Genomic DNA, 24703 nt, shown 5'->3' with positions numbered 1-24703 from the left:
TACAGTTATGTTTCATATGCGTGTAGTCTCTTTATTTCCCCCTCAAAATGCCCCGGACCCTCCTATAGGATTTGAGGTCCACCCCCACTTAAAATATGTTCACATAGGTTCCTAAATAGATTTGCAAATTTTTTTAAATAGTAACCCATGTCCATATGTTTATTTTTGGGTAGTAGATTTAGAGGGCTATCACTATGGGCAGCAACGCTGTAAATATTGACAAATAAATCCAGGAAAATGGCACAAAAGAAAACTGGTAGTGGCCTGGCTGGGTGTATAATTCCCGGCCTGAATTATTGTCCCAGTCCGGCCCTGAGCGTAATAGAGCAACAGGTTGTTTGACATGTTTGGCTTATAAAGTACATTTCTGTATTTGGAAAAGGCATTTCAACCTTTGTCCCTTTATTCAAATAAATAAGAGATTCTGAAACTAATCTTGAATATGGTGACACACTGTGTAATGTTCATCGCATGCGTGTTTTAATGTTTTTCCAATGTTTTATCTGTCCAGGCCATCCATTCAGCCGGCTGGCATCACGAAGGGAAGCAGTTCATGTGCAGTCACTCAGACGGCAGCCTGTCCATGTGGAACCTCAGAAACACCCTCAAGCCATTCCAGGTCACCTTCCCTCATGGTGAGAACACGCCCACAGTGTAAATGTTTTTCTTTAGTTACTTAACAAAATGAAACTTTGATAAGCCTTTGCTGTAAAAACGTGGACCTTGGGCTGTAAGCAACTGCAATTCAGCAACACAAATTGAACATCCTTGAGCATAAACCTCTAATTTCATGTATTTAAGCTAAAATGAATACTTCATGGGTTACTTTTCAAACACCTTCAGGAAATCTAAGCAGACAATAAATCCAGCTTCATGTTTTGTATTGTTATTTAGGCAAGGCAAGTTTATTTATATAGCACCTTGAAAACAAGGCACTTCAAAGTGCTTTACTAAACATGAAAGTGTAGTGCCGAGAGATAGGGAGTCGGAGGCGGTGCAATGGAGGTACAAAGCTTGCTTTAATGAGCAGCAGAAATGTAGATGTTGTTGGGTCGCAGCCCGGGACGACAAGAGAGTGAAGTCAGGAGGGCACACAATACATATAGACAACCACATACATGTCCGTGTGGAAACAATACCCCCAACTCTAGTTCTATGTGTGGATTATGTAACCCAGTGTATTAAAGGTGGTCACCACACAAGCCCCCCCAGAATCCAAACATGGCAAACAAATCCCAGCGTCCGGGAGGAAGCACCACAGGGGCCGAAGAGGGTGAGGTTGCAGGTGAGGGCCGGGCCATGGAACGGGCCGTCGGAAGGGGGCCGCAGTAGGCGTCGTGGCGAATGAAGTCATCACCCGCCAGTCGGTGAAAGCCGGGTCGCTGAGTCGCGACGGGCGTCAACAACCCGGTGGTCCCCAGCAGGAAGGAGCGCTGCCCGGCCGCAGGCGAGGGCACAGCGGCGGCGGGCATGAAGTCCTCGGGAGGAAGGAGCCGGGTCCCCGGGGGGCAGGAGCAGCATCCCGGGAGGAAGGTGCCGTGGACAGGGGAGATGCCAGACGGGGCGCCGTCCGAAGCCGCCGTCGAGGTGAATCGTGGTAAGAGGAGAAGCCAGGCAGGGTCCCGGAGCGCGCCACCCACGGGCCGACGAAGGCATGGGCGACGTCCGAAACCACCGAGGTGAAGGAGGAGGCCAGAAGCGCGCCACCCAGGCGCCGATGAAAACGCAGGTGACGTCCGAAGCCGCCGTCGAGGTGGTGAAAAGGCGAGAGGGTCCACACGAGGCCGACCGGACATGGTCGAACCTCCTCTCAGGCACCAGAAAAAGCTCAAAAAGGATCGATAGCCGTTAGCAGCTAGCTGGCAGCCATCGGTAGCTGCTAGCCGTAGCCGTTAGCTAACGTGGTTAGCTGCTAGTCGTCGATAGCTAGCGCAGCCTGGACTTACAGCCGCACGCCCCGAAGAAACAACCCCACGTGGAAGGAGTCTGGTTCTCTCCCCTACCCAGCAGGTCGTGCATCGTCTCCGTGTAGATGGAAGGCCTGCTGTCCTCCAGTGTCGAGACGATGCGGGAATGGCGAGTGACGTCCTCAGCCATTCCGCGGGGGGCGCACCGAGCCTCAGTCCGTGTGCCCATGGCAGCCACGGACGTCTCCAACAATCTCTGGCATAACGAGAAAAACAGCGCTTTTCGCCATGTTCGGGTCCGTCCCGGAAACTTCACGAGACGTTGTCAGGGTCACCAATGTAGTGCCGAGAGATAGGGAGTCGGAGGCGGTGCAATGGAGGTACAAAGCTTGCTTTAATGAGCAGCAGAAATGTAGATGTTGTTGGGTCGCAGCCCGGGACGACAAGAGAGTGAAGTCAGGAGGGCACACAATACATATAGACAACCACATACATGTCCGTGTGGAAACAATACCCCCAACTCTAGTTCCATGTGTGGATTATGTAACCCAGTGTATTAAAGGTGGTCACCACAAAAGACATTAAATCAAATCAAATCAAATCAAGTTTTATTTATATAGCACATTTATAAACGATTTTTGGTCAAGCCAAAGTGCTGTACATATAATAAAAATAGCCTACAGTAGAGACACTTTACAGCTAATACAATAGCACAGCAATAGCAACATTAAAGGTGGGGTAGGTAAGTTTGAGAAACCGGCTCAAGATACACTTTTTGTTATATTCCATGGAATGCTCTTAACATCCCGATAGCAATGAATATCTTAAGTGCTTTGACAAAAGATCCGTAATAAAATGTCATCTGTGGAAGCCTGTAAAAAGGCACGACCAATCATGTTAGCCGGCCGGCCATCCAAATAACTGGATGGCCTACCTGCCTGTCAGCTTTCCATCTGTGCACAACTGATCTTGTGCCCTCATTGGTCATGTGCGCGTTCATGTGTGTTGGCCAACCCAGTCTCACAAAAAAACGTGTAATAACTACGTTGGTCCACAACGTAGGACGTAGTATATCTACAAAAACGCCTCTGAAATTGTAAGATGCCTACGTTTTTTTTCACCATTCATTCCAATGGCTGGCTTCTATGTCACGTGATCTTCAAATTTCTCCCTGCAGAAAAAAAAACATGGCCGACCTTCGTTTTATTCTCGGTGTAAAATGCCTATTTTAAGGTTAGTTTGGTCATTAAAATGCGTTTTGATGTCATTTCATGCGAGAAATATGAGTTGTTATTTAAGATTATGTGTGCAGTGGGTGTACATGATCTTTAGTTTGCTAGTTATTACGAAGATTACTTCAGGAAATTGTGTCCATTCAACGTTTTCATTGTTACCAAGATGGTTGCTAGGGACGCCGTGCAAACGTAGGCCTATTAGTTTAACAAAATCAAAGGTACAAGCTAGACTTTTATTTTGCATCTCAAAACACATCGGACCGGCGGAGACAGGAAGTCCGGCTCACTAAAATGTCCGTGCAGAACAATACCCTGGCCTAACCCACAGATCCGTGGGTGAATAATGTCAATCACCACAATAGATACGTTATTTTCTGTTACCAACACCGTTATTAGTGTTGGTCCACTGCTTTTCTCTTTGAAATTCATCACATAACGGCATTGTAATACACGGTTCGGCTGCATTAAATGTTACATATCTGCTGTAGTTCTCTATTTATAGAGCCTTGATGAGACAAACATGATGAACTGGAAACGTGACATGGATCATAAATATATCAGTAATTAAACAACATCTTACATTTATTTTCACACAATACATCTCCTTGCAGTATCAACACTAATTCGGCTGACTTTTATATTTGATCCAATTGGTAGATAGGCTGTATTTACACCATAAACGTGCACACCTGATATAAAGGGACACCTAGTGGTTAAAGCATGTTATTGAATTTCATTATTTTTATTATTAGACATTAATAGAATCCCTATAAAGTATGTTCATTACTCGTTATTCTCTACTAATAGTTAATTAAAGACTGTATAATGACTATTTTGCACATCCCTTTCAAGATTTTCTAAGGTTTATTGACATATTCACAAGTGGTGTAGTTATGCAATGAATGTAAAACTTTGTGTATACCTCCAGGAATGTTAACTATGTTGAAGCACTTATTTTAACTGATATTATACATATGTATTATACTCTTATAAGATGTAGATAGTATAAGAAATGTGCAGAATATGACAATTTAATGGTGGAGGTACACAAATATTGAAAGATGTCTTGTAATGCACTGTTGAGGAACCTGTGACCCAAGTTTTTCATCTCCGGCCTTGTCAGGTATTGAACAATCAATAAATAAAGAACAGAGAATTATTAAATATAAAACACAGAATTTGTGTGATTATACTAAATGATTTACAAATAAACACCACTGCATATGTACAACTATACACATGCTGATGTAACGCAAATGTTTCCAACTTGGGATCAATAAAGTATATCTTATCTTAAGCTGATCGATGGCTACTGCCAGATTTGCAAAATGTGCCTCTGAACCTTGACAAGTGCATGTTTCAGGCTTATCAATGAACAACAGGAGGGGTCACAGACATAAGACCAGCTGTTAAATAAAGCTCTTCTGACCTTAGCTGTCGTGTGGGTATATATTAATGCTGCCCATTGGGCACAAGCAATTTTCACCCATTTATTAATTATATTTTTTAAATTTGCGTGTTTCCTATCCCCTAAACCTCCAAAATCAAATCAAATCAAGTTTTATTTATATAGCACATTTATAAACGATTTTTGGTCGAGCCAAAGTGCTGTACATATAATAAAATTAGCCTACAGTAGAGACACTTTACAGCAAATACAACAGCACAGATTGTTCAGAATATCAGTATGAGAAAAACGACACCCTCTGTCCTCCAGGGATGTACACAGTTTAATACTGGCAACTTCTTATTATGGGAAATATGAAAACGTCTTTTAAAACTACAATTCCCAGTAGAGACGTGCCAGCATGTGTAGTTCTGGGGACGGGGTGGGGGAGGGGGGGACGCGGTGGACCCGTTCAAATCCAGTTTTGGACAGTCTGCCGTGGTCCCATCCATTTTCATGGGTATTGTTCTGCACGGACATTTTAGTGAGCCGGACTGCCGGTCTTCACCTCCCGGGCATGAAGCTGTTTACATGTGTTTTGAGATGCTAAATAAAAGTCTAGCTAATAACTAATATGTTTGCACTGTGGACCAACACTATACATTGACGGGGAAGGGGGTAGCAATAAAGATAACACCATTTTACACAACATAACAGAAATAATATCGATAGCAGCGTCCCTAGCAACCATCTTGGTAACAATGAAAACGTTGAATGGACACAATTTCCTGAAGTAATCTTCGTAATAACTAGCAAACTAAAGATCATGTACATCCACTGCACACATAATCTTAAATAACAACTCATATTTCTCGCATGAAATGACATCAAAACGCATTTTAATGACCAAACTAACCTTAAAATAGGCATTGGTGAATGAATGGTGAAAAAAAACTTAGGGATCTTACAATTTCAGAGGCGTTTTTGTAGAAATACTACGTCCTACGTTGTGGACCAACGTAGTTATTACACGTATTTTTGTGAGACTGGGTTGTGTTGGCGGAGGGGCTCTGTAAGGAAGTGGCAGACTTTTTCCGGTTGTGTATTTTCAAATTCTAGCGCACTCGAGCTGGTTTCTCCAAAATTACCTACCCCACCTTTAAGAGAAATAATATTATAAAATGGCATTTAAATAACACTAATTTATAAGCAAAGATAATAAAACATGAATAACACAGGTACAAGAATAAAGGTTACTGTGCAGTGTGAGATATGAATATATCAATTAAAAGCAGCCGCAAAAAGAAAAGTCTATGCAAATGTTTCTGTTTTATGTAAGGAAAAAAACAAACCTGTTAAGCCCCGAGCCTGTTTTTCAGGTCTCAGGTTCGAAAATGACATTCCCAGAACAAATGACCATATCTTCCCTTCTAAAGGGTTACATTAATAATCGTTTTTCTCAAAGCAAGGTTACACCTGTGAGTTGGATGTAGAAGTGTCAGAAACAATATAGATGTTTTTATTTTAAAGTAAATTCAGATTGAACACAGTAAAAAAATTTAAATGATTGTATCCGTCCAAAAAAAAAATTACTTACAGTGAAAACCACCCTTGAATGATGGGATGGTAGACTAAAAGCTTTATGAATCCAAACTACAACATATAATAAGTACCCTGTATCAAGATTGATGCAAAACAAGTGACATGTGACCTTTTTAGAGAGATTTAGCAAACAAAAAACACTTCTGGGGTCATTTGGGTGGATCTCTGGCCTCCCTTACTCGATTTTGCTGATTGACATCTCTTTCTAACCGTCAGAGCCAATGGAATCAAGGGGAACTCCCACATACTCCTTATTTGGTAATGTGTGTGTGTGTGTGTGTGTGTGTGTGTGTGTGTGAGACTGACGCATAGCCAAAACCGGAAGCTGCGATAACTCTGGTGGCTACCATTAGCAGCTAATTTTTACTCTCCGATTTTTACATAAAAATGGAATTATGGATTATAAATAAATGTATTCCACAGAAACATTATCAACCTATGGATCAACCGATTCAGCCGCGTTTTTTCTCGTTTTAATGCCATTGAACACGTCTTTTGATCAGATTGACAGCTACGGTGAGACGATCTCCCGTAAAAGCTACGTAAAGGTACGTGTTGTGATGTCTGTGTTTGCTTCCCCTGTCGCGAGTTCGGATCACTCAGTGATGATACTATATACCTAAATAATCTGTGGAACCTCAGCTTTAATCGGATATCTTGTATGTACAGCTACGATAAGTAATAAGGGTATCTTTTATCTTGAGTTCTGTGCCAAAGTGCGTTAGCATTTTTCGCTCAGGGGTCATTTAGATGCTTCTTATGAGGCTTGTTTTGTTTTGGTAAATGGTTTGTATCGTCAGTTAGCTGAGATTCTTCCCGTTAATCTGGTATGACACATTAATAGGTTCTTAAAGATTAAGATGCCCTGAGACACAGTGTCGGGGGCTTTGGGGCTTAACAGGCCTGTGTACCCAAAGAAAGGCTTTTTCTTCAAAAAAAAGCCTAATGAAAAAGGTCAAATTGCACTGTACCCCTTACTGCCTGAAAAGTATTTCAGACTTGTCAGCTGTAATAACTGCAATTTGTAACAGAAAAGTTTAGTTAATAATAAAGGGATTGTTCCCTGGTGTTTTAACGTGACATACACAAATGCTTTTTCTGAATCTAACCAGCCACCAACTATGTATTTTTCAACCTAACTTATTGCCAGGTATCAGCACTTAGAATACAAAGCTAATATAAAAATGACTGTGTTTTTTGTCACGGCCACAATTTGGCTGTCAGGTAAGAAAACTGGCACATTGGTTTCGATGAACGACTTTCACACCACATGCATCTCCATGAGCTCTGCCTCTGACTGATCCCCCGGCTGTTTGTCTCCTCCTCTGGCGTGCTTTGTGCACTGGCAGGGTATCCTGACCGTGTCATATCTCTGGTGATGAATAGTCACTTGATGTTAGCTGTGATCTGAGGCAAAATCACAAAACAGGAAGGCAAGAGGGAAGGACGTGGGCGATTGAATGATAGGAACGAGGCAATAGGCCTGATGGCGTGGTTAAATGCCAGCAGATGCTTTATTTGCCAGATATGTGTCAGATATGTGGTATCACACAGGGCGACAGTGAAACGAAGGGGAAGAGCGAGGGGAGAGAAAGCTGAAACATTAGAGACAGTAAACATGGTATCACCTGGTAGTAGTGCAATCACCCTATTTTAAAGTAGTAAATAAACACATTTATTATATTACATTATTTTAAAAACTTGCTGATTCTTGCACTGTAAGCTAGTCATCACACCACCACAACCATCACATCTGTAGAGAGTTGTGATTTCTCATTCAAATCCCTCAGTGCTCACATTAACTTGGTAATCGTGGCGTTTGCTTCCTGGATGCTGATGTCACCGGTCATGCTCGGTCAGGCATCTTAGCTAGAGGGAGACCTCGATCTGAACTTACTGTGGGAGCAACATCAAATCATTGCACTACCATGAGCAAAAAGGCCATAAGCCATATCAATCATCCAGCCTTACATCCCTTTTTGTATACATAAAGACATGTATGTTTTTGTCATGACAATAAATCAGCAGCAGTCGTAATTTTAATGATTTAACGATTCATCAACGTTATCATATTTTTTTGTATAGGGAGTCTATGCAACTTTCAAAGTAAACTATTAGTATATACGTATATACTGTATATATAATGATTATTTAATAATTTATTGATTTCAAATAAAACCAGAAAACTAAAAGGACTGTGAAAATATTTGTTATCTTTATTGCCATGTTGGAAATACTTGACGGAAAAGAGAAGTCTGAACTATAACTTTCCTATTAGAAGCTATTGTATTCTTTGTCGCTTTAGTTTTAACAAACACTGTGGGTCAGGATTGGAAGACAGCATTCAAGGCTGTGGGTCATGTGTGTCCCTGAGGAAAGGAACAAACAGTGTTTTTTTTAAGTGCTGCATGAATGAATGTGGGCTACTGTAAAACCTAGAGGAAAGGAGGAGTAGAGCGATGTCCACAAGGGGAAAGGACACCAACGATGCTGAGAGCAGAACATTGAGCAGTGACATTTATTTAAAAAGGAAAGACTGAACTGAAAACGTGGAAACAAAAAATGACATTATAATAGACAGGGTGCGATACATTTTGTAAATGCAACTATAATGGTCATATAGTGAGATTGGAATCACATGTTACATGTATGTATAGCCATGTGCTTATCCAATAAAAAGGCTTACAATAGTTTAAACTTTATTCCTGATATTCCCTTTTCCTGCTGAAACCTTTCAGTGTGTAATCCAGCACCTTTGAGCCTTATCTGTGATGATAAGTCACCGTTACCCAGAGCTTTGGCTGGCTGATAGAATTTTTCGCATGAGAAGCAATGCATGAACAGCTCAAAATCACACTTTCTACAAGTTTATGTAGAAAATATAATGTCGCCAAGATTGTATCATATGATGACAAAACTTTTTATTTTGACTTAAAGGAGCTCTATTTTGTTTTGGGAGTGTTCCCTTTCCTGTAGTGTGTAATATAGGTTGTTGTGCATGTAAATGGTCTTCAAAGGCTAAAATCCCCAAGTTCCCTCCAGAGGTTGTTTCTCTCCCACATTGCATTGTTTTGTTTTCTTAAGGGACAATGTGCTAATCTACTGGCTTTGAATCGTTGCAATGTGGACGATGTGTGCCAATGATTGACTTTTGGCCTCCCTCCGTGTTACCGGTACCCGTATAATCCAGTGTGATAGCGATAATTGAAATGTCTGTATTTTATTTTTAAAGTCTCCCAGTTTGAAGACTTTATTCCTTTCATGTTGTTTCACTTTAAAAAAGGGCTTTGTTAAGAGCACTGCGCCTACGAGGTAAAACCCAAGGTGCCTCTGGCTTCTAGCTGAGAGACGTCCTCTTTATATCAAAGGCAAAATCATTTCATTATGCAAAGCAGGAGAAAAAATCATTCTCTGTTATGCGCTAACTCTGATAATGATTTGCCATTCCCTGAAAAGAAGTGGAAACACAGTTCACAGTAATCAGAACGAAAGAGGAAAATAGAAAAGAAACAAAACAATTTCTGCCTTTGTTAGTACAGAAAATTGACAAGATACGGGAGAGCACTTTATATTTCCTGACTATGCCAGGGTTTATTATAAAATTAGACATATTAGTCACTGTTACAACTTACAATATAATTACAGCTGTATAATCATGAGCTTTAAGTATTGCATTGATTAATTGAATATAGCCGTTAGGGAGGTTTTATGCAAAATAAAATGCAAGAAATTAAGATTCTTGAAACAGAGTTGTATGTTAATATTAAACATTTTTAAATCTTCTGTTGGTATATTGTGAGAAATGTTGTGTTTTCTTACTGGATTTTTTAAAACCTGGCAGTGCTTTTTCTGTCAAGGACATAACTTCCTGTTGTCAGGCGGCAGTTTCCCTTGAATTCTCTTATCTTGTGTTTTTTTGTATTCACATGAACTACAGTGTTCTTCTGATTTGAGCAATTGATCTGTCACACATAAAAGCAGCTCACTACAGTGTTACACAGAAACGTGACCCAAACAGTTCCTTACATGGCAACAAAGCTTTTATTTTCAGTGTCTTTGTCTTATATAATGTTGTCCATTCTTTTTATGTTTCCTCTAATTCAGGAAAGATACAGAAGGATGGAAGAAAGGAGTCCTGTAAACCCATCCTCAAAGTGGAGTACAAGACCTCGAGGAGCAGGTGTGTGCTTTTTAACTGAATATTAAAACGGCATTCAACAAGTTCATTATGTGTACCGGTGGAACTAAACTCTAAATGGGTTATAATCACTGGAAATCCTGTGGTTTTATCATCAATTAGTGAAGTAAAAAGAAAGTTGCTCCTGACAAGTTAATAATCATAAAACACTTCCAGAAACAAAACAATTCTGTGATTTTGGCAAAATATTATTTTGCAATTTACTCATGGGGAGTAGTAGGGGAAATAACACCTTTTTTTTAAATCTTTTCATTATTTTACTAACTTTTTTGATTTAGTTGTTTGCTTATTGGCATAGAACTGTAATTTAAATACAAATACATGTTTTATAATATTTTCTAAAGTATTTTCTGTTCTTTCACCACTACAGCGAGCCTTTTGTCATCTTCTCGGGGGGGCTTTCGTATGACAAGGCGGGGCGGCGGCCAACGCTAACCATCATGCACGGCAAGGCCATCACCGTGCTGGAGATGGACTATCCTATAGTGGAGTTCATGGCACTCTGCGAGACTCCTTACAACAACGGTGAGTGAAGGCGATGACAATGATAGAACGGGTCGTACCTTCTGGGTTTAGCTCAGTGTTAAAGCCAACCAGATTTAGTACAAGTTTGGAGTTGTTCTGTTGATTTAACCATGACATCTGACAAAACAGTTACAAAGTAACAGATCCAAAAGATTTGACACTCAAGAAAGACATGTTCGAAGTCCTCAAAGCCCTTCTCTACTTCTGGTAGATGAAAAACATTCTGTCTTCAAATGTGTTCTTTGTGATTCTGGTTGAATATATTTCATACCTAAAGAAGATTATGTAAATGTCTCCAAAACAGCAGCAAGTGTTTGCAAACAACGTTCAGCTATTCAGTGAATGTGACTCAAATGTACAATATTCAACTTTATAGTCAGAAACTCGTGTTTGTTTTGGTTTTAAAATATTTCTGAGGTTCAAATAAGGCTGTAGATAAAGGAAATAGTATCCTAACAACACTCTAAAGATTGTTTTATCCTGTGTGGTTCTAACTGATGTGAGTATGGAACAAGCATGAACCTGACAGCTTGGCTTTATATCCCGCAGAGGTCCAGGAGCCTTATGCAGTGGTGGTGCTTTTGGAGAAGGACTTAATCGTGGTGGATCTGACACAGAGCAAGTACGTGTTCTGCAGAAAAGTACCTTAAAGCTGCTAAGCTGCTTGTGACAGATATCAAAATCCACTTTTGAATTGAAATGATATCACCTGACATCATAGGGTAAAATATGACATATATCATTTATACATAAGCCCTATGTTACATTCAATAACACATAAAAGAGTTAAGGATCTAACCTGTCACTCAAATCTCTACTTTAGGGAGAGAATAAAGACATGTCACTTTACTCTCATGCTGATATGGTGCGCTTGTGGCAGACTACACAGCAACACAAAACAAATGAGGCCTACAGTATATAGTAAGTAGGAGGTTTTAAATGAGGTTGCCTAGTTAATTAGGTAACCCAATTAAAAGTGCTAGATATACATATCTCCTGATGGCTTAATGTACCTCGATCTTATCAAGATTGTGTCCACATTGTCAGTTTATTGATTAGCTGCTAATCAAATTGACATTTTAATTATAACTAAGTGAGTGAGGGTGTAGATTAAATGCAAAGTAACCCCCACTTCATTAAGTTCACTAATCAAGGACTTTTGTAATGTCATTTATACATTTTGTACAGAACCTTTTATATTTCTATGCAATTACATAGTAGTGTCACTTCTACCTCAGCTGCAGCTTGAATGAAAGTGAGGTAAATTGTTGATAAAGATGACGTTTTGCTAATTGTGATGCATTTAGTCAATCCAACCCATATTTCAGTAGCAATAAATACATAAAGGTTCATAGAGCTATATGGGTATTCCTCTGATGTATTGAATTAACAACACAGTCATTATTCTACTGCACAGTATTTCATGTTACATTCTGTTTTACCTCATCTTGTACAAAGTTAACTTGCACAATTGTATGCCTTAATAAAGTTTTATCTAATATGTTTCACTTACTCTTTTAGGTCTTAATTATATTATAGTCTGTTGCCCTGTTGGCGCCGCCTAGGAATTGAGAACTACTGTGGCTACTGTGCATATCAAAAAGTGGATTTAGAATCTTGAATGCAAAAACATATCAAATGCACATGTTTTGCAGCTACCCTGTCTGTGAGAATCCTTACCCCATGGACATCCACGAGTCTCCAGTCACCTGCACGGCCTATTTTGCGGACTGTCCGCCCAACCTTATCCCCATCCTCTACTCCATAGGAGCTAAACACAAGAAGACCGGCTTCAGCCAAAAGGTAGGGGAGGGGAGATGTGAGTAGGGGAGGGGAGATGTGAGTAGAGTAGGGGAGGGGAGAAGTGAGTAGGGGAGGGGAGAAGTGAGTAGGGGAGGGGAGAAGTGAGTAGGGGAGGGGAGAAGTGAGTAGGGGAGGGAGAAGTGAGTAGGGAAGGGGAGAAGTGAGTAGGAGGGGAGATGTGAGTAGGGGAGGGGAGAAGTGAGTAGGAGGGGAGATGTGAGTAGGGGAGGGGAGATGTGAGTGGCTGAGCAAGTAAAAAATAAAAGGATCATTTAAAAAAAAAACTTTTATCGAGTGATTTCTCTATACTTTATTGAAAGATACTACAATAGAAGTCATAAAGGCGGTTGTCTAATAGTGTTTTCATATCACTCCTTTAGCTTCTCAAGGTTACTGAATCTTCACAATTTATGAAAAATGTTCATTTGCACATAATAATGACTGCAATGAACTTGAAATAAATGATGGGTTATCATTACCGTATGACTCAGTGTAATCAGTTTTGTATCTGTGGATGAAAGCGTGTGCTGTTGGAAACCAAAGCTAAAATCCTCAGCATGGTCATTCTGTGTTTTCTAATGGAATATATGTTTTGGAATATCATTCAATCTTTACATTATAAGAAAAAACAATAGATGATTGACATTGAGTTTTGAAACGAATCATCACTCTCTCTGTTACCATGTCAGGAGTGGCCGATTGCCGGAGGATTGTGGACGTTAGGCTGCAACACCTACCCAGAGATCATTCTCACAGGGTAAGTCAGACATAATAGAGACTTTGCAAGTCCATACACATGGCGGCCACTAGCATAAGCTGTTGGGAAAGAAATGTATATGCTTGATAGGGATCTTAACCTCTTCTCAACAGGTGCATTGGGAGTTGTCTGCTTCTAGGCAATCTCAAACCCTGCACAGTTTAACATTTGAAATAAGTAATAACACCTGTCAGACTTTTAAGATCTAAGATACATATATCTGCCATTAAAGCAAGCAGCAACATGAAATGCCTTACACTTTACCATCATTTCCTGAGCAATTAAGCTTATTAGCTAGTTTTCCTAATATACTTAATGATCTTGTCTTCCTCTTTCTTTAGACATGCTGATGGATCAATTAAGTTTTGGGACGCATCTGCAAGTAAGTCCACTCTTTAAGCTGTCCATGTTTGTGAGCTATACCGAAGGGACATATTGTGTTCATCTCAGGCTTTTGTTACACAGCTTGCTCAAATGAACAATATTGTTTCATGAATCCCAGGGTAAGTCATTTCAGATTTGCCATGGGCTTTGAGCTCACTAATTAAAAGCGTCATTGTCATATGAGACGGTCTCCAAGCAATAAGGGACTTGGCACTTTCACAGATGGATACACACTAAAAAACAGCATGTAAATGTGTGTTTTTCTCAAAAAATTTGCAAAGACATTTGACAGCTGTTGTCCGTGAATCTCGCCATGCTAGTTATTAAGAATGATAACCTTCCATGATAATAAGACGGGCACATTAAACCATTTCATTTGTATGTGTACTCTGCTATATTGGACATTGGGTCTGAACCTCAATGTATTTCTAAGTCAAAATAAGGTTGTGTTTTTGTACCATGCTTCTCATGTAATGTTTTGTCATTCATTTTTTATTTTCTTCTTTGTTCCGTCTTTGTTTCTACTACTTAACATATATTTATGATCAAATAAATCAATACATGACTCAAGTCCACAGATCCTTTAACTTCCCTGCACAACCAATGACAGAGCAAGTCTTCAGTGCATTTAATGGAAACATGTTTACAGCCTTTTTTGGTATGTTTTCTTACAGTCACACTACAGATGTTGTACAAGCTGAAGACCTCCAAAGCCTTTGAGAAGCCAAAGCCAGTAGAAGGCAGGGCAGCTGACTTGATGGAGGAAGACCCCTTCGCTGTCCAGATGGTCAGCTGGTGCCCCCAGAGTCGCATCCTCTGTGTGGTCGGCATATCAGCTCACATCATTCTGTATCGCTTCAGCAAATATGATTCCAACACTCAGATTACGGTGAGAGGGGGGAGAATCAGAGTAAAGGAAATGATGAGAGATGAGGCCACTGCCACAAACTCCTCTCTGAAAGTGTCTTAAACTTCCCCTTGTCCGTTTTCTTTCCAAGGAAGATCTAATGTAAATAATCCCTATTGTTGTATCATCCTCAGTCATTGGAGGTGCGCCTACAGTGTGAGTCGGAGGATGTCATCTCTCCGTCCGACAATGAAAACAACCCGTGCTTCTCTGAGTCCGGCTCCAACTCCCCGCAGACACACCACCATCACCCAGCCAGCCCCGGCAGCAAGACCCCTGAGGGGAACAAAGACACCATCCCCTGCCTTAAGTGAGATCCCCTCTCACACAACACCGTTTCTGCAACAAATGACAAAACAAATATATTTGTTATGAATTCTTTGATCTTTACAGTTATTTATTTACACATTAAAAGTGATTTTTCATATTTCCACCAAACATGTCTCTTTCTCACTGACCACTGTATGAATATTAGTATTTCAATTCTTTCTTTACGTCTGTTTCAGGGTGAAGGAGCGGATGGTCAGGGTCCCTCCTGGCTACCAGGCAGAGCTGGTCATCCAGCTGCTGTGGGTCGATGGAGAACCCCCACAACAGATCACCAGCCTGGACATCAACTCTGCCTATGGCCTGTAAGTCTGCAGATACATGTCAGTCTCTCTGTCTGCTGGTCTCTAGATAACTCTGATTCCTCATCAGACTTCATGCAACGCATCATGTTATAAATGATCGTAATTCTTTGCCCAACACCATGCCCACGTATCCATTTATGAGCTCCATTAAGCCTCTAAGAAACCCTGTATAATATATTTGATTACAAGTCGCCTGAACATGGTACAGGTGTGCCGCAGCATGTTTGAGGAAAGTAAGGAGCTGTGCTATAAGAGGCAGTTGAACATGAATATAGATATAGTATGCAAATCAGCTGGTTTATCTAGGTATCCATCTCATTTTGAATATGGCAAGACATTTCTTACATCATTTGTCCATAATTGATTACATATCTTTGCTCGTCCACACTCAGGAAGGCAATCCCTGTTATAACTAGTCATGATATAAAGATATATAAAGGACAAAGCTTTGTCTATCTTTTCTTATTTTATTTTGCGACAGTAGCTTAAACTTAACACCATCCTTCAGCTTTATAGTGCTGTCCACGCTGCACTATATGAAGTAAAGCAGATAGAGGAAGTGTCACCAGGATTACACCTTAGAGACCAAGATGGTTTGTTTTTTTATTGTCTTTGTCTTCTTCATTGAAGTTGTAAAAAACATTGTATTGAATGGTTTCAGATGGCAGCAAGTGGTTCAAAGTTCAACCTGCCGAAATCAGCTAATACACTGACTCTCAAACACACACAGTATTGTATTTCGGTCCATCTGCCTGCGTGTAACTTTTTCTACATTGGCCTATCTCTCAGTTTATATTTGTGGAGTAATAGACCCCATGCACAGGTTTAGGGTGGTATTTAAAAGTCGGTTTGAAGTGTCATGACATGCAAATGTACCCTTTGCCAGCCAAAACAACCCCACTTTCTTTCCTGTGGCCCCAGGTGTTACACTAAATAAAGCATGTGAAGGTCAGCATGTTGGCCAGTGAATAGCAGCTTTCAGGAGCAGTAGCGACAGGATACATGGTGATGCAAGGTTGAAAAGGCTAATCTGTCATATGAAAGTGTGCGTATTGTTCCCTGTAGAAAGAGCAGTACACACCTGCAGATAACACCAACTGGTTATGTTTGTGTTTATTATGTATTCATGAATATAAAGAGTGAGGGCTTAAAAGCTTCTGGAAATGGGGATATGGGTACGGTCTAGTGTAGTTATTAGATCACAGAGATTACTCGCATTGAGCTTTTATCACTGCTGTCAGAATTTGCCAAAGTTATTATAAAATGGTACATTGCACCCCTGAGATTGTACCCAACCACACCTCATCATTTCTGTCTGTCTCCTGGTGTTTACTCCAGGAATATTTGTATCACATTACATTTGTATAAATATTTTAGCCTTTATAATTCAAAAGTGATGCGTGTCTGAGTTGATTGACCTTCTGAACTCAGAGTGCTTTTATATGTTTGCTGTCAAAGGAAGTTCCGTTGGCAGAAACCATTAAAATCACAGCTCTTTCAAAAAATATCTATATGGTTCAAAAAAGGGCAGTATTTTCCTCTGTCCTCTAAAGCTACTCACAGCTTGAATAGATTGTGGGAATTGATTTGGTTTTCTTGTTTCATTTGTTTTGTTTTTTCTCAGGGTATCCGCGGGGTCTTAAAAAGTATTAAAAGTTGATAAATAAATTTAGCGAAAATGAAGGCTATCAAAAAGTATTAAAAAGTATTAAACGGCATTTTCCAAGGTATTACATTTTGTAGCTTGTTTTCAATAAGTATATAAATTGTCCAAAGAGGTTGCATTCTAAAGTTTGCCTGAATGTAATCATGGCGTAGGTGTGTAGTGTGATTCTGTGTAGTTTATTTATGGCATCCCGTTGGAATTGGACGTCATCTGAACAGATCACTGCTTGATAGCCGACAGCTTATGTTTAAAGAAAAATAATTGCTTATGTTCACTGGGTTAAGCCTTCTGTTTGCATTTGACTGACTGACTAACATTCTGACATTAAAGGGGACCTATCATGCAAAATGCACTTTGTGATGTCTTTTATACATAGATATGTGTCCCCGGTGCGTCGGGGAACTCACGCAGCGTCAGAAAATAAAACCCTCTCTCTTTTCCTCCGTACCCAAATCTTTTAAAAACAGGTGTACAACGAGCGGATACAGATTTCCATCCGAACTGACGCGTCCATCCGTGGTGACGTCGACGGACCCACAGAAAGTTGCTATTAGAAACAATGCCTGACGTGTTTTGGACGTCTTTGTTTACATTAGCAAGCCTCACTAACACTCAGAGCTAACCTGTCCTAGAGAGCACATGTGTTTAAAAAGCAGGAAATAAAGAAATAACTCACCTTGTGATAAACAAGGTGAGAGAAAAAGCATTTGAGCTCCATACTATTTCAGAAATAATCCTTGACGTGGTTTAAACAGAATGGCGTTTTATCACAACCGAATTTAACTTTATCTCCGGTATAATTCTGATCAGGCATTAGCTCTGCCTTCTCTTTATTTTTTTCAAGCTAAGGACCCAAGATCTGCGTTTCTCTAACAGGGCTACAAAAGAGGGGTTTGAGCAGTATGAGGCATGGCTACAATGGGTGATCTGTTTGGTATTTTGAAAAAAATACTTCACAGACATGTTTTAAATAGGTATGGCCCTACAATATATTTTTCAAATATAGCATGATAGGTCCACTTTAAATAATGTGAAGTTGTAACAGTAACACAGAAAATGGCCTGTAGCAGGAGTTTTTTCTTTATTGGCATTGTTTTCAGCCTTTAGCTTTTATCAAGGAATGTCGCGCTGCCCGGTGATGTCTTTTATTTCGTGTAGTAAAACTCAAGCTGTGTTTAAGTGGCACATACTGAAAGGCTGGATACGCGTAGGGTTTGGCCACTGCTGCTTTTTCAATTGTTGGTCTTTGAGTGTAATATGAGTGATGTGTATTCAAATTCAAAATCTTGTTTGTGATATTGAAATTGTTGTTCACATAGACCAGATGACAAACAGCCTATCAGACATTATGGTGGCTGTCGCCTCTTAAACCATCTGACCATGTGACAGTGATTTAAAGTGAACCAGACATCTGCATCTTAGATACCGGTCAGCAGTGATTGACTGGCTCAGCTGCAAATTTGAGTGACATCTATGTTTTGGCTTTTTTGTTATGATTACTGGATTCAAAAACCACCAAAGAGCCATTTGTTGTCAACATCTAATTTTGGTCAGCGTCTGATCCACTGGAACATCTTTAGTGTGTGAAAACAAACAGAATCATTGACTGCCAATGAGTTTCTCTTGATCAGTTAAACCAGAGGCTCTACAGCAGCCAGTGGTAGCAGGTGGTGATGGGGCTTATGGGAAATCCGGTGTTAATATTCAAAAACAGCAGCTCGAGATAAAGACAGGGTTTCGTAGACTGTAATTACACCAAAATGTCACCGTTTATTTGCCAGTGTTTGATAGTGTTACTTGTAGCACCTTTAATGTCAATGGGAATAACCTGGAGAAATACTATTTAAAAAAATCATCTCAGCTGAATGACGCACCCTTTCTCCGTATCAATGAAAAATGTCTGTGTGTGTCTCCAGTTTGGCGTTTGGGAACTGTAATGGCCTAGCAGTGGTGGACTGCTTACAGAAAACCATCCTGTTGTGTATGTCCACACTGGATCTGTATGGAGGCGCGGACCCTTACCAGCGCCTTACCCGCTCCCCCCGCAGGAACAGACAGTCCACCTCAGGTAGCACACACACAAACCCACACACATAGACAACTGCCCACACGAACATGCACGTATACAACTCACTGTGCAGCCATACGATAATGTGTCGATAATGTTGTTGCTCCATCCAGACTACCATCTATTCTCCTGTCCTCCCTCTATCTCTATACTGTTTCTTCTTCCTAAACCTACTGTCTCTTCCTCTGTATCTCTTATCTTTCTGAGGTTAGACTGATCTATACTTCCTTTATTTAGATTTCGCGCAAATTCGATCAATACCTCTGCTCTCAAATTGATCAGACATGTGCTTCCCTTAGATAAAGGACTTAGGCAGATCCACACAAGGATGGCAGTTGTTCAATATTGTTTTTATTTTTAAGAGTTAAGGTAACTAAGTTCCACTAATTGTGATCACATGTTGAGGTTATCAAATGATGTAAAAATATTAATGTAGAATTAATAAATGTTTCATATATTGAAAATGTCAACTGGCCAGCAATATATATGGTAGTTAGATTTAACTACTACCAAATTCAGCATTGAAAAAAAACTCTGAAAGGGGCCATTTGGCTGGATACTTTTAATTTACATTGAATACATTTTCCAGACAACGCACAACTTTATATTTACACAAGTAATATTTTGCATTCAGGTAATTGTACTGCTCTTGCATAGACATATTTGAATAATGCTTCTACAAAAGGTCAATACTATAAAATATATGAATATATTACATTGTTACAGAGAGCAAGACTATGTTTGCTTTTGATACTTAGTATTTAGTGGTAGCACAAAAGTATGTTTACTTAAGTGAAGGTTTGGATGCTGCTGCATACTTCAGAGTATTTTCCTTCAATACAGGATCTTAAAACGTCCTCCGTGTTTTAGTGTTAATGGAAAATGGGCTTAAATCTCTATCAGATATGTTTTTAACAAAATGATTCAGAGGAATCTAAAATTGGCCATTTGTATAAAATGTAGACCATTGAAAAGTTGCATCAATGATATGTATCTGTATCAGCAGTCAAAAACCTATATCAGTCAAACCTTACTTCTTTCTCTTTTTCTCACACATTAACATACAAAGACCAAAACACCACCTCAGTATGCCTGTCATAAATCTGCACTATGATATGAAGTGCATGTTAACAGGCTGCGTGTCATTCCACATTGGCATTGTTATGCATGTTGTCCTTTGTTTATCTCTGTCCTTTCTGTTTTTAGTCTTGCTTGAGCATAGATCTGTAGTCTAAAGCCACAGAGGTGTCGTTGTCCTGACCCCTGCCTCCCTTCTCTCTGCTACTGAAACCTAGCTGGTGATGGTCTCCAAAGGCTCTTATTTAGGCTACTGATCTTGGCTGACCCTACAGTAACCTCTGCATTTGAGAACTAAGCAGCTCAAGTGGTTTAATATTTTAGATGTCTAAGACCCTTTAGGCAATTTAGAGTACACAGCTCTCGTATTACATAATTCCCAGAAGTGTACTGTAGCTGAGAATGTTTTACAGGTATTCAGGATTTTGTGAAGGGGAATATTAACGTAGAATAAGAAATGGCCTTCAAAATCGTTTTGCTGTTACATAAGTGCTTTTTATTGACTGCCACAGCACTTTTTTTGTAAAAGTCTTCATGTGTCGGGTCTTTAAAATCAATTTGGAGACCAAAGGGAAAATAGAAACGGGCGAGCGTGCCCTTTTCTCCACCCCAGGTGGTGCTGTTATAATTTCTAGCCTGTGCTCTGCTGGAGTTGATATAACACTAAAGTCACAATTCTTAAAAGGCCAAAAGGACACTTGCTAATCTGTCTTTAAGCTTGACTTTTTATAACTTTTTTACCAACTTTTAGAACATAGTTTGCTGTCCTTTCCACAACATTTCTAGCTGTTGTTGCCACACATATTTGTATGTATATATATATATATATATATGTCAATCAAATTTAGTCTATTCATCTCATTAAATGATATTGATAATTCTAGGTGTGTTTCGTATTCTCTAATGAACTATTGATACCTTGTTAGGACTCGAGGCTTATGTTAAAAAGTATACAAACAACATGTCATGTAAAGCAATGATTTGATGCAACAAGAGATTTATTTGAATGCTGTTTAAAGGTAATGTTATGTTCCCCGCTAGCACAGTAGCTACCTCTTGTGCAAATGGCGATCACATCAGCTGTAGCGGATATTTCCTGTCTGCTCCCCCCCTGACACTAACTCGGTTGCTGCTTGCTCTCTCCACTCTAAGCCTGTGTGTTCTTCTCTCTCCCCCTCCCTTCCCTGTTCCTCCCCTCCCTTGCCTCGGTCCCAAAATGTCTAAACTGCATTCATCAATCCTCCCTCACCTTCCCCTCACATTCTTCCTTACTCTTCACCCTTGTTTCCTCCTCCTCTACTTTTCTTCCTTCCAACCTTATCACCTGTTTTTCTCTTTCCCACCTTCCTGTCCTCCCCCACTCACCCTTCACTCATTATTCCTGCCCACCATCCCATCCACTACTCATTCCTTCCCTCTCCTCCCCCTCCCTTTCGGGGACTCTGTGGCTGCTGCTGCTGCTGCTGTGGGCATGTGGGCCTGCCTGACAGACTTTAGCATGCGTGGCCTGTCTAACTTGTATTCAGATTCAAAGAAAAGGTTCCGTACATCCTATCAGAGTAAGTCGGGCCTTACTAAAGGCTGGGGGACTCTGTGTTTGTGTGCGGGGGGAGGTGGGGTTGGGGAAGTGTTGTGGGGGAACATACTTGAACAACATGGAGATGGCCAAGAAGGTATGATGTGGACTGAAAGCCAAGGGACAAACTAAAGATATGATTGGAACTAAGTGCTTGTTTCCTATCTTCATTTGGCCTTATAAAACAGAACTGCCCTATTCCAGTCATGTCCAATGGTTTGTCCTTTGCACAGCCACTCCCTCAAGTCTTTTAAGTAAGGGCAGTTATAAATAGTATATGATCCATATGATGTATATTTTAACTGAAGCAAAATGGGGTGAATAAAGCCTTCCTCATGACACCCACTAGGCCTAGGCAAACCAACATGTCTGCTTCTGGTTGATGATTACAGAGGAAATCTTAGTTTTATACTAAAATAATGTTTTCAAGGTCTTCAAAGCCAATGATTAAAGGAAACGTTCATTATGAGGTTTTGCTGGAAACTCGCTGCAGAGAAATAATTAAATGAATCAAACATTTTTGAACTGTGACGAATCAGTGAGGCTGTTAATGAAGCACTAATGAACGTTGCTTAAACACCAGGCATTGGTCGTCAGACAGAAAGGGAAAATAATTTGATATTTGCGCATTTGTGGTGGATTTAAAGTGGAAGTAGGTATGACTTCTCCTTCTGCCTGTGCTTGCTGCATGTGATCAGTTTTGATCAAATGTGTGTTTGTTCTGTTGTGTATTTTGATTGTATATGACTTTTTATCATGAGATTTGCACTACACACTGTACATCCCTAATTAGTGTCATGGTGACATTTGTTATGGAATCTGGTGGGGAATTTGAAATAAAAGTGACTGTAGATGGAACAGATAGTAGTGCAGGTTTCATCAGGTTTCAGCCACTCTGCTCCTGGAAAAAGAATCCTTAGAAATATTAACAGTGGAAGGGTAAATAACAAACGTCACATATTAAGAGAGATATGAAATCCCCATTAAATGACACTTTCACAAATGCTCATTCAGAACTAGTTGATTGTAGAACATTGAAGAACTGAATTCGAAAGCTCTTTTTCTTTGGTTCTGCGTGGCTGACGACCAACTTCTGTGAAATCCCATCTGAGTGACGAGGTCAAAGTGATCTGACAGTCTTTGTGCATTCTACCTTTCTTCCTCCTGGCTGCCATTGGCTGCGACAGGCCTTACGGAACTCTCTGACAACCAGCAGTCCATTGACATGGAGAGAAGCAAGTCGCCCACCTCAGGTAACCTGCAGACACACATACACACACACACACACACTGCGGAGAGCACCTTCCCTGTATGGAAATATGTTCTGTGATTGGCACTGTGAAGCTTTGCTGGGATGCCTTTGTCTTTGAGTGCGAGATATACCTCCAGTCTGCAGCCTGTGGACACTTCACCCTTCACCAGAGCATCTTCACCTGATCTGAATGGCAGCTGATGCAAATTGCAACTCAATGTTTGAGGTTTGAGTGTGGACATATAGAGTGGTTCAGGAATGAGTCCTACATCCATAAATGAGATAGCATTTAAGCTTGTGCGGTTCCCTAGGCTTGAAGTCAATGGTTATTTCAATGGATTTTTGGTTTATGGTTGACACACAAATCCGAGATTTTCATGTGACATTAAATATGCTCGAAAACACCCAATTATTGGTTGTCTGAAGCTATTAAGAGTCTTAAAAAAACGATAGGTGTTAACAGTTAGCTATTTACTTCTATCAATTGCATTGCAAAAGTTGTAAGTATAATAAATGTGTGTTTGCTTATTTTCTGCAATATTCCAAAGTCCAATGGAAAACTCCTTTCCACTTTTGGCAAAGAAAGCCTTTTGTGATTCTTACTTTTGGTTGTTTACAAAAATATGTCAACACTGCACTATTCTATTTCAGTCAAGATTTTAAAGAAGTGCTGAAAATACGTCCAGTTGAGAGTTGTCTTTGAAAAGAAGTCGGTGGTCAGACAGTTTGATTGCTTTATATTGTGGTATTTCTGAAGCATTTGGTCACAGCTGATTTTATTATTTCACAAAGGTAAGCCAGTGAAAAGAGTTGACGTATCATATGCTCTTCCTCTTTATCCTTTTGTTGACGTTCTTGATTTCCCAACTCTTCTTATACTCTTGGACTCCAGTCCTGACACTGTTGTGAAGGGATAGAAGAAAGTAGCCAGGAGATTGTATTTACAGACATAGAGAGTCAAATATATAGCAGGCACAATAACATGTTTACCTTAAAACATTGCCCATACATCATCTGGCAGCAGTGGTGATGACCTGCAGCTGAAAACATGTGACACTAACCGGCTATATCTTACAGAATAAAGTCTTAAAATATCAGGTCAGAAAACTTCTCGCTGCTGGTTGAATTATTTATTTGTATCATCCATAATATATTATAAAAACCTCCTGTACACTGCTTGCAGTTAAATATGTTCTGGCATGTTAGTGTGTAGTGTGCAGTTCTTGACTTGTATTACATGTTATAGGATGAGGACATGGACTTGCCTGTTTAGAGGGAAATGATGAGGCTGATATATAAATGTCCTTAATATGTGCGATAAAAGCTTTATTCATAATCTTGTCACCTGTTTTGGGTTTCAGGATCACAGAAACAGTTTGATAGATAGAGGTTTGAAGTTGAGTGCAAGAGATAAGCTGCATTGGCCAGCTGTAACATTTGGACACTATGAATGACAATTAAACTATGAAATCATTTATACAGTGGCAGTTGAAAGCTTGCAAAAAAAAAAGGAAACAGATGTGTAATGGAGGGAGAGAGAAGTTAGAACATTTCCATGCCGGCACTTTTGTATCTGTGGTGGGAAATCATTTTATCTCAGCAAATTCAATACTTAAAGGTCAAATGAGAGAGTGTGTAAGTGTGTGCTTGAGACACTGCCAAGCAGTCCTGCTGTGTCCTCGGGGCTCAGAGTGCTTAGTTAGGCTTTACCAAACCCACTAAATGTA

At 40.0% G+C, this 24703-nt stretch overlaps 1 protein-coding gene across 14 annotated transcripts in view; it reads left to right on the top strand.

The window, feature by feature from the left end:
- stxbp5l (syntaxin binding protein 5-like) overlaps nucleotides 1-24703 on the top strand; it is a 208520-nt gene that overhangs the window by 160833 nt on the left and 22984 nt on the right. For 9 of the 14 annotated variants that reach the window (XM_034212875.1, XM_034212873.1, XM_034212870.1 and 6 more), the window contains exons 8-20: nucleotides 512-635; nucleotides 10236-10311; nucleotides 10700-10854; nucleotides 11404-11476; nucleotides 12510-12657; nucleotides 13347-13414; nucleotides 13756-13796; nucleotides 14473-14687; nucleotides 14840-15015; nucleotides 15212-15337; nucleotides 18920-19071; nucleotides 21639-21707; nucleotides 22912-22977. In XM_034212875.1, the coding sequence (XP_034068766.1) occupies nucleotides 512-635; nucleotides 10236-10311; nucleotides 10700-10854; nucleotides 11404-11476; nucleotides 12510-12657; nucleotides 13347-13414; nucleotides 13756-13796; nucleotides 14473-14687; nucleotides 14840-15015; nucleotides 15212-15337; nucleotides 18920-19071; nucleotides 21639-21707; nucleotides 22912-22977 (1489 nt within the window). The remainder of the gene's footprint in view (nucleotides 1-511; nucleotides 636-10235; nucleotides 10312-10699; nucleotides 10855-11403; nucleotides 11477-12509; nucleotides 12658-13346; nucleotides 13415-13755; nucleotides 13797-14472; nucleotides 14688-14839; nucleotides 15016-15211; nucleotides 15338-18919; nucleotides 19072-21638; nucleotides 21708-22911; nucleotides 22978-24703) is intronic. The other 5 variants (XM_034212876.1, XM_034212874.1, XM_034212872.1 and 2 more) reach the window with 1 other exon arrangement.

Source organism: Gymnodraco acuticeps, unplaced genomic scaffold (genome assembly GCF_902827175.1).
Source record: "Gymnodraco acuticeps unplaced genomic scaffold, fGymAcu1.1, whole genome shotgun sequence".
Lineage (NCBI taxonomy): Eukaryota > Metazoa > Chordata > Actinopteri > Perciformes > Bathydraconidae > Gymnodraco > Gymnodraco acuticeps.
Note: the sequence above shows the minus strand (reverse complement) of the source record. Positions and strands in the feature narration are given on the sequence as shown.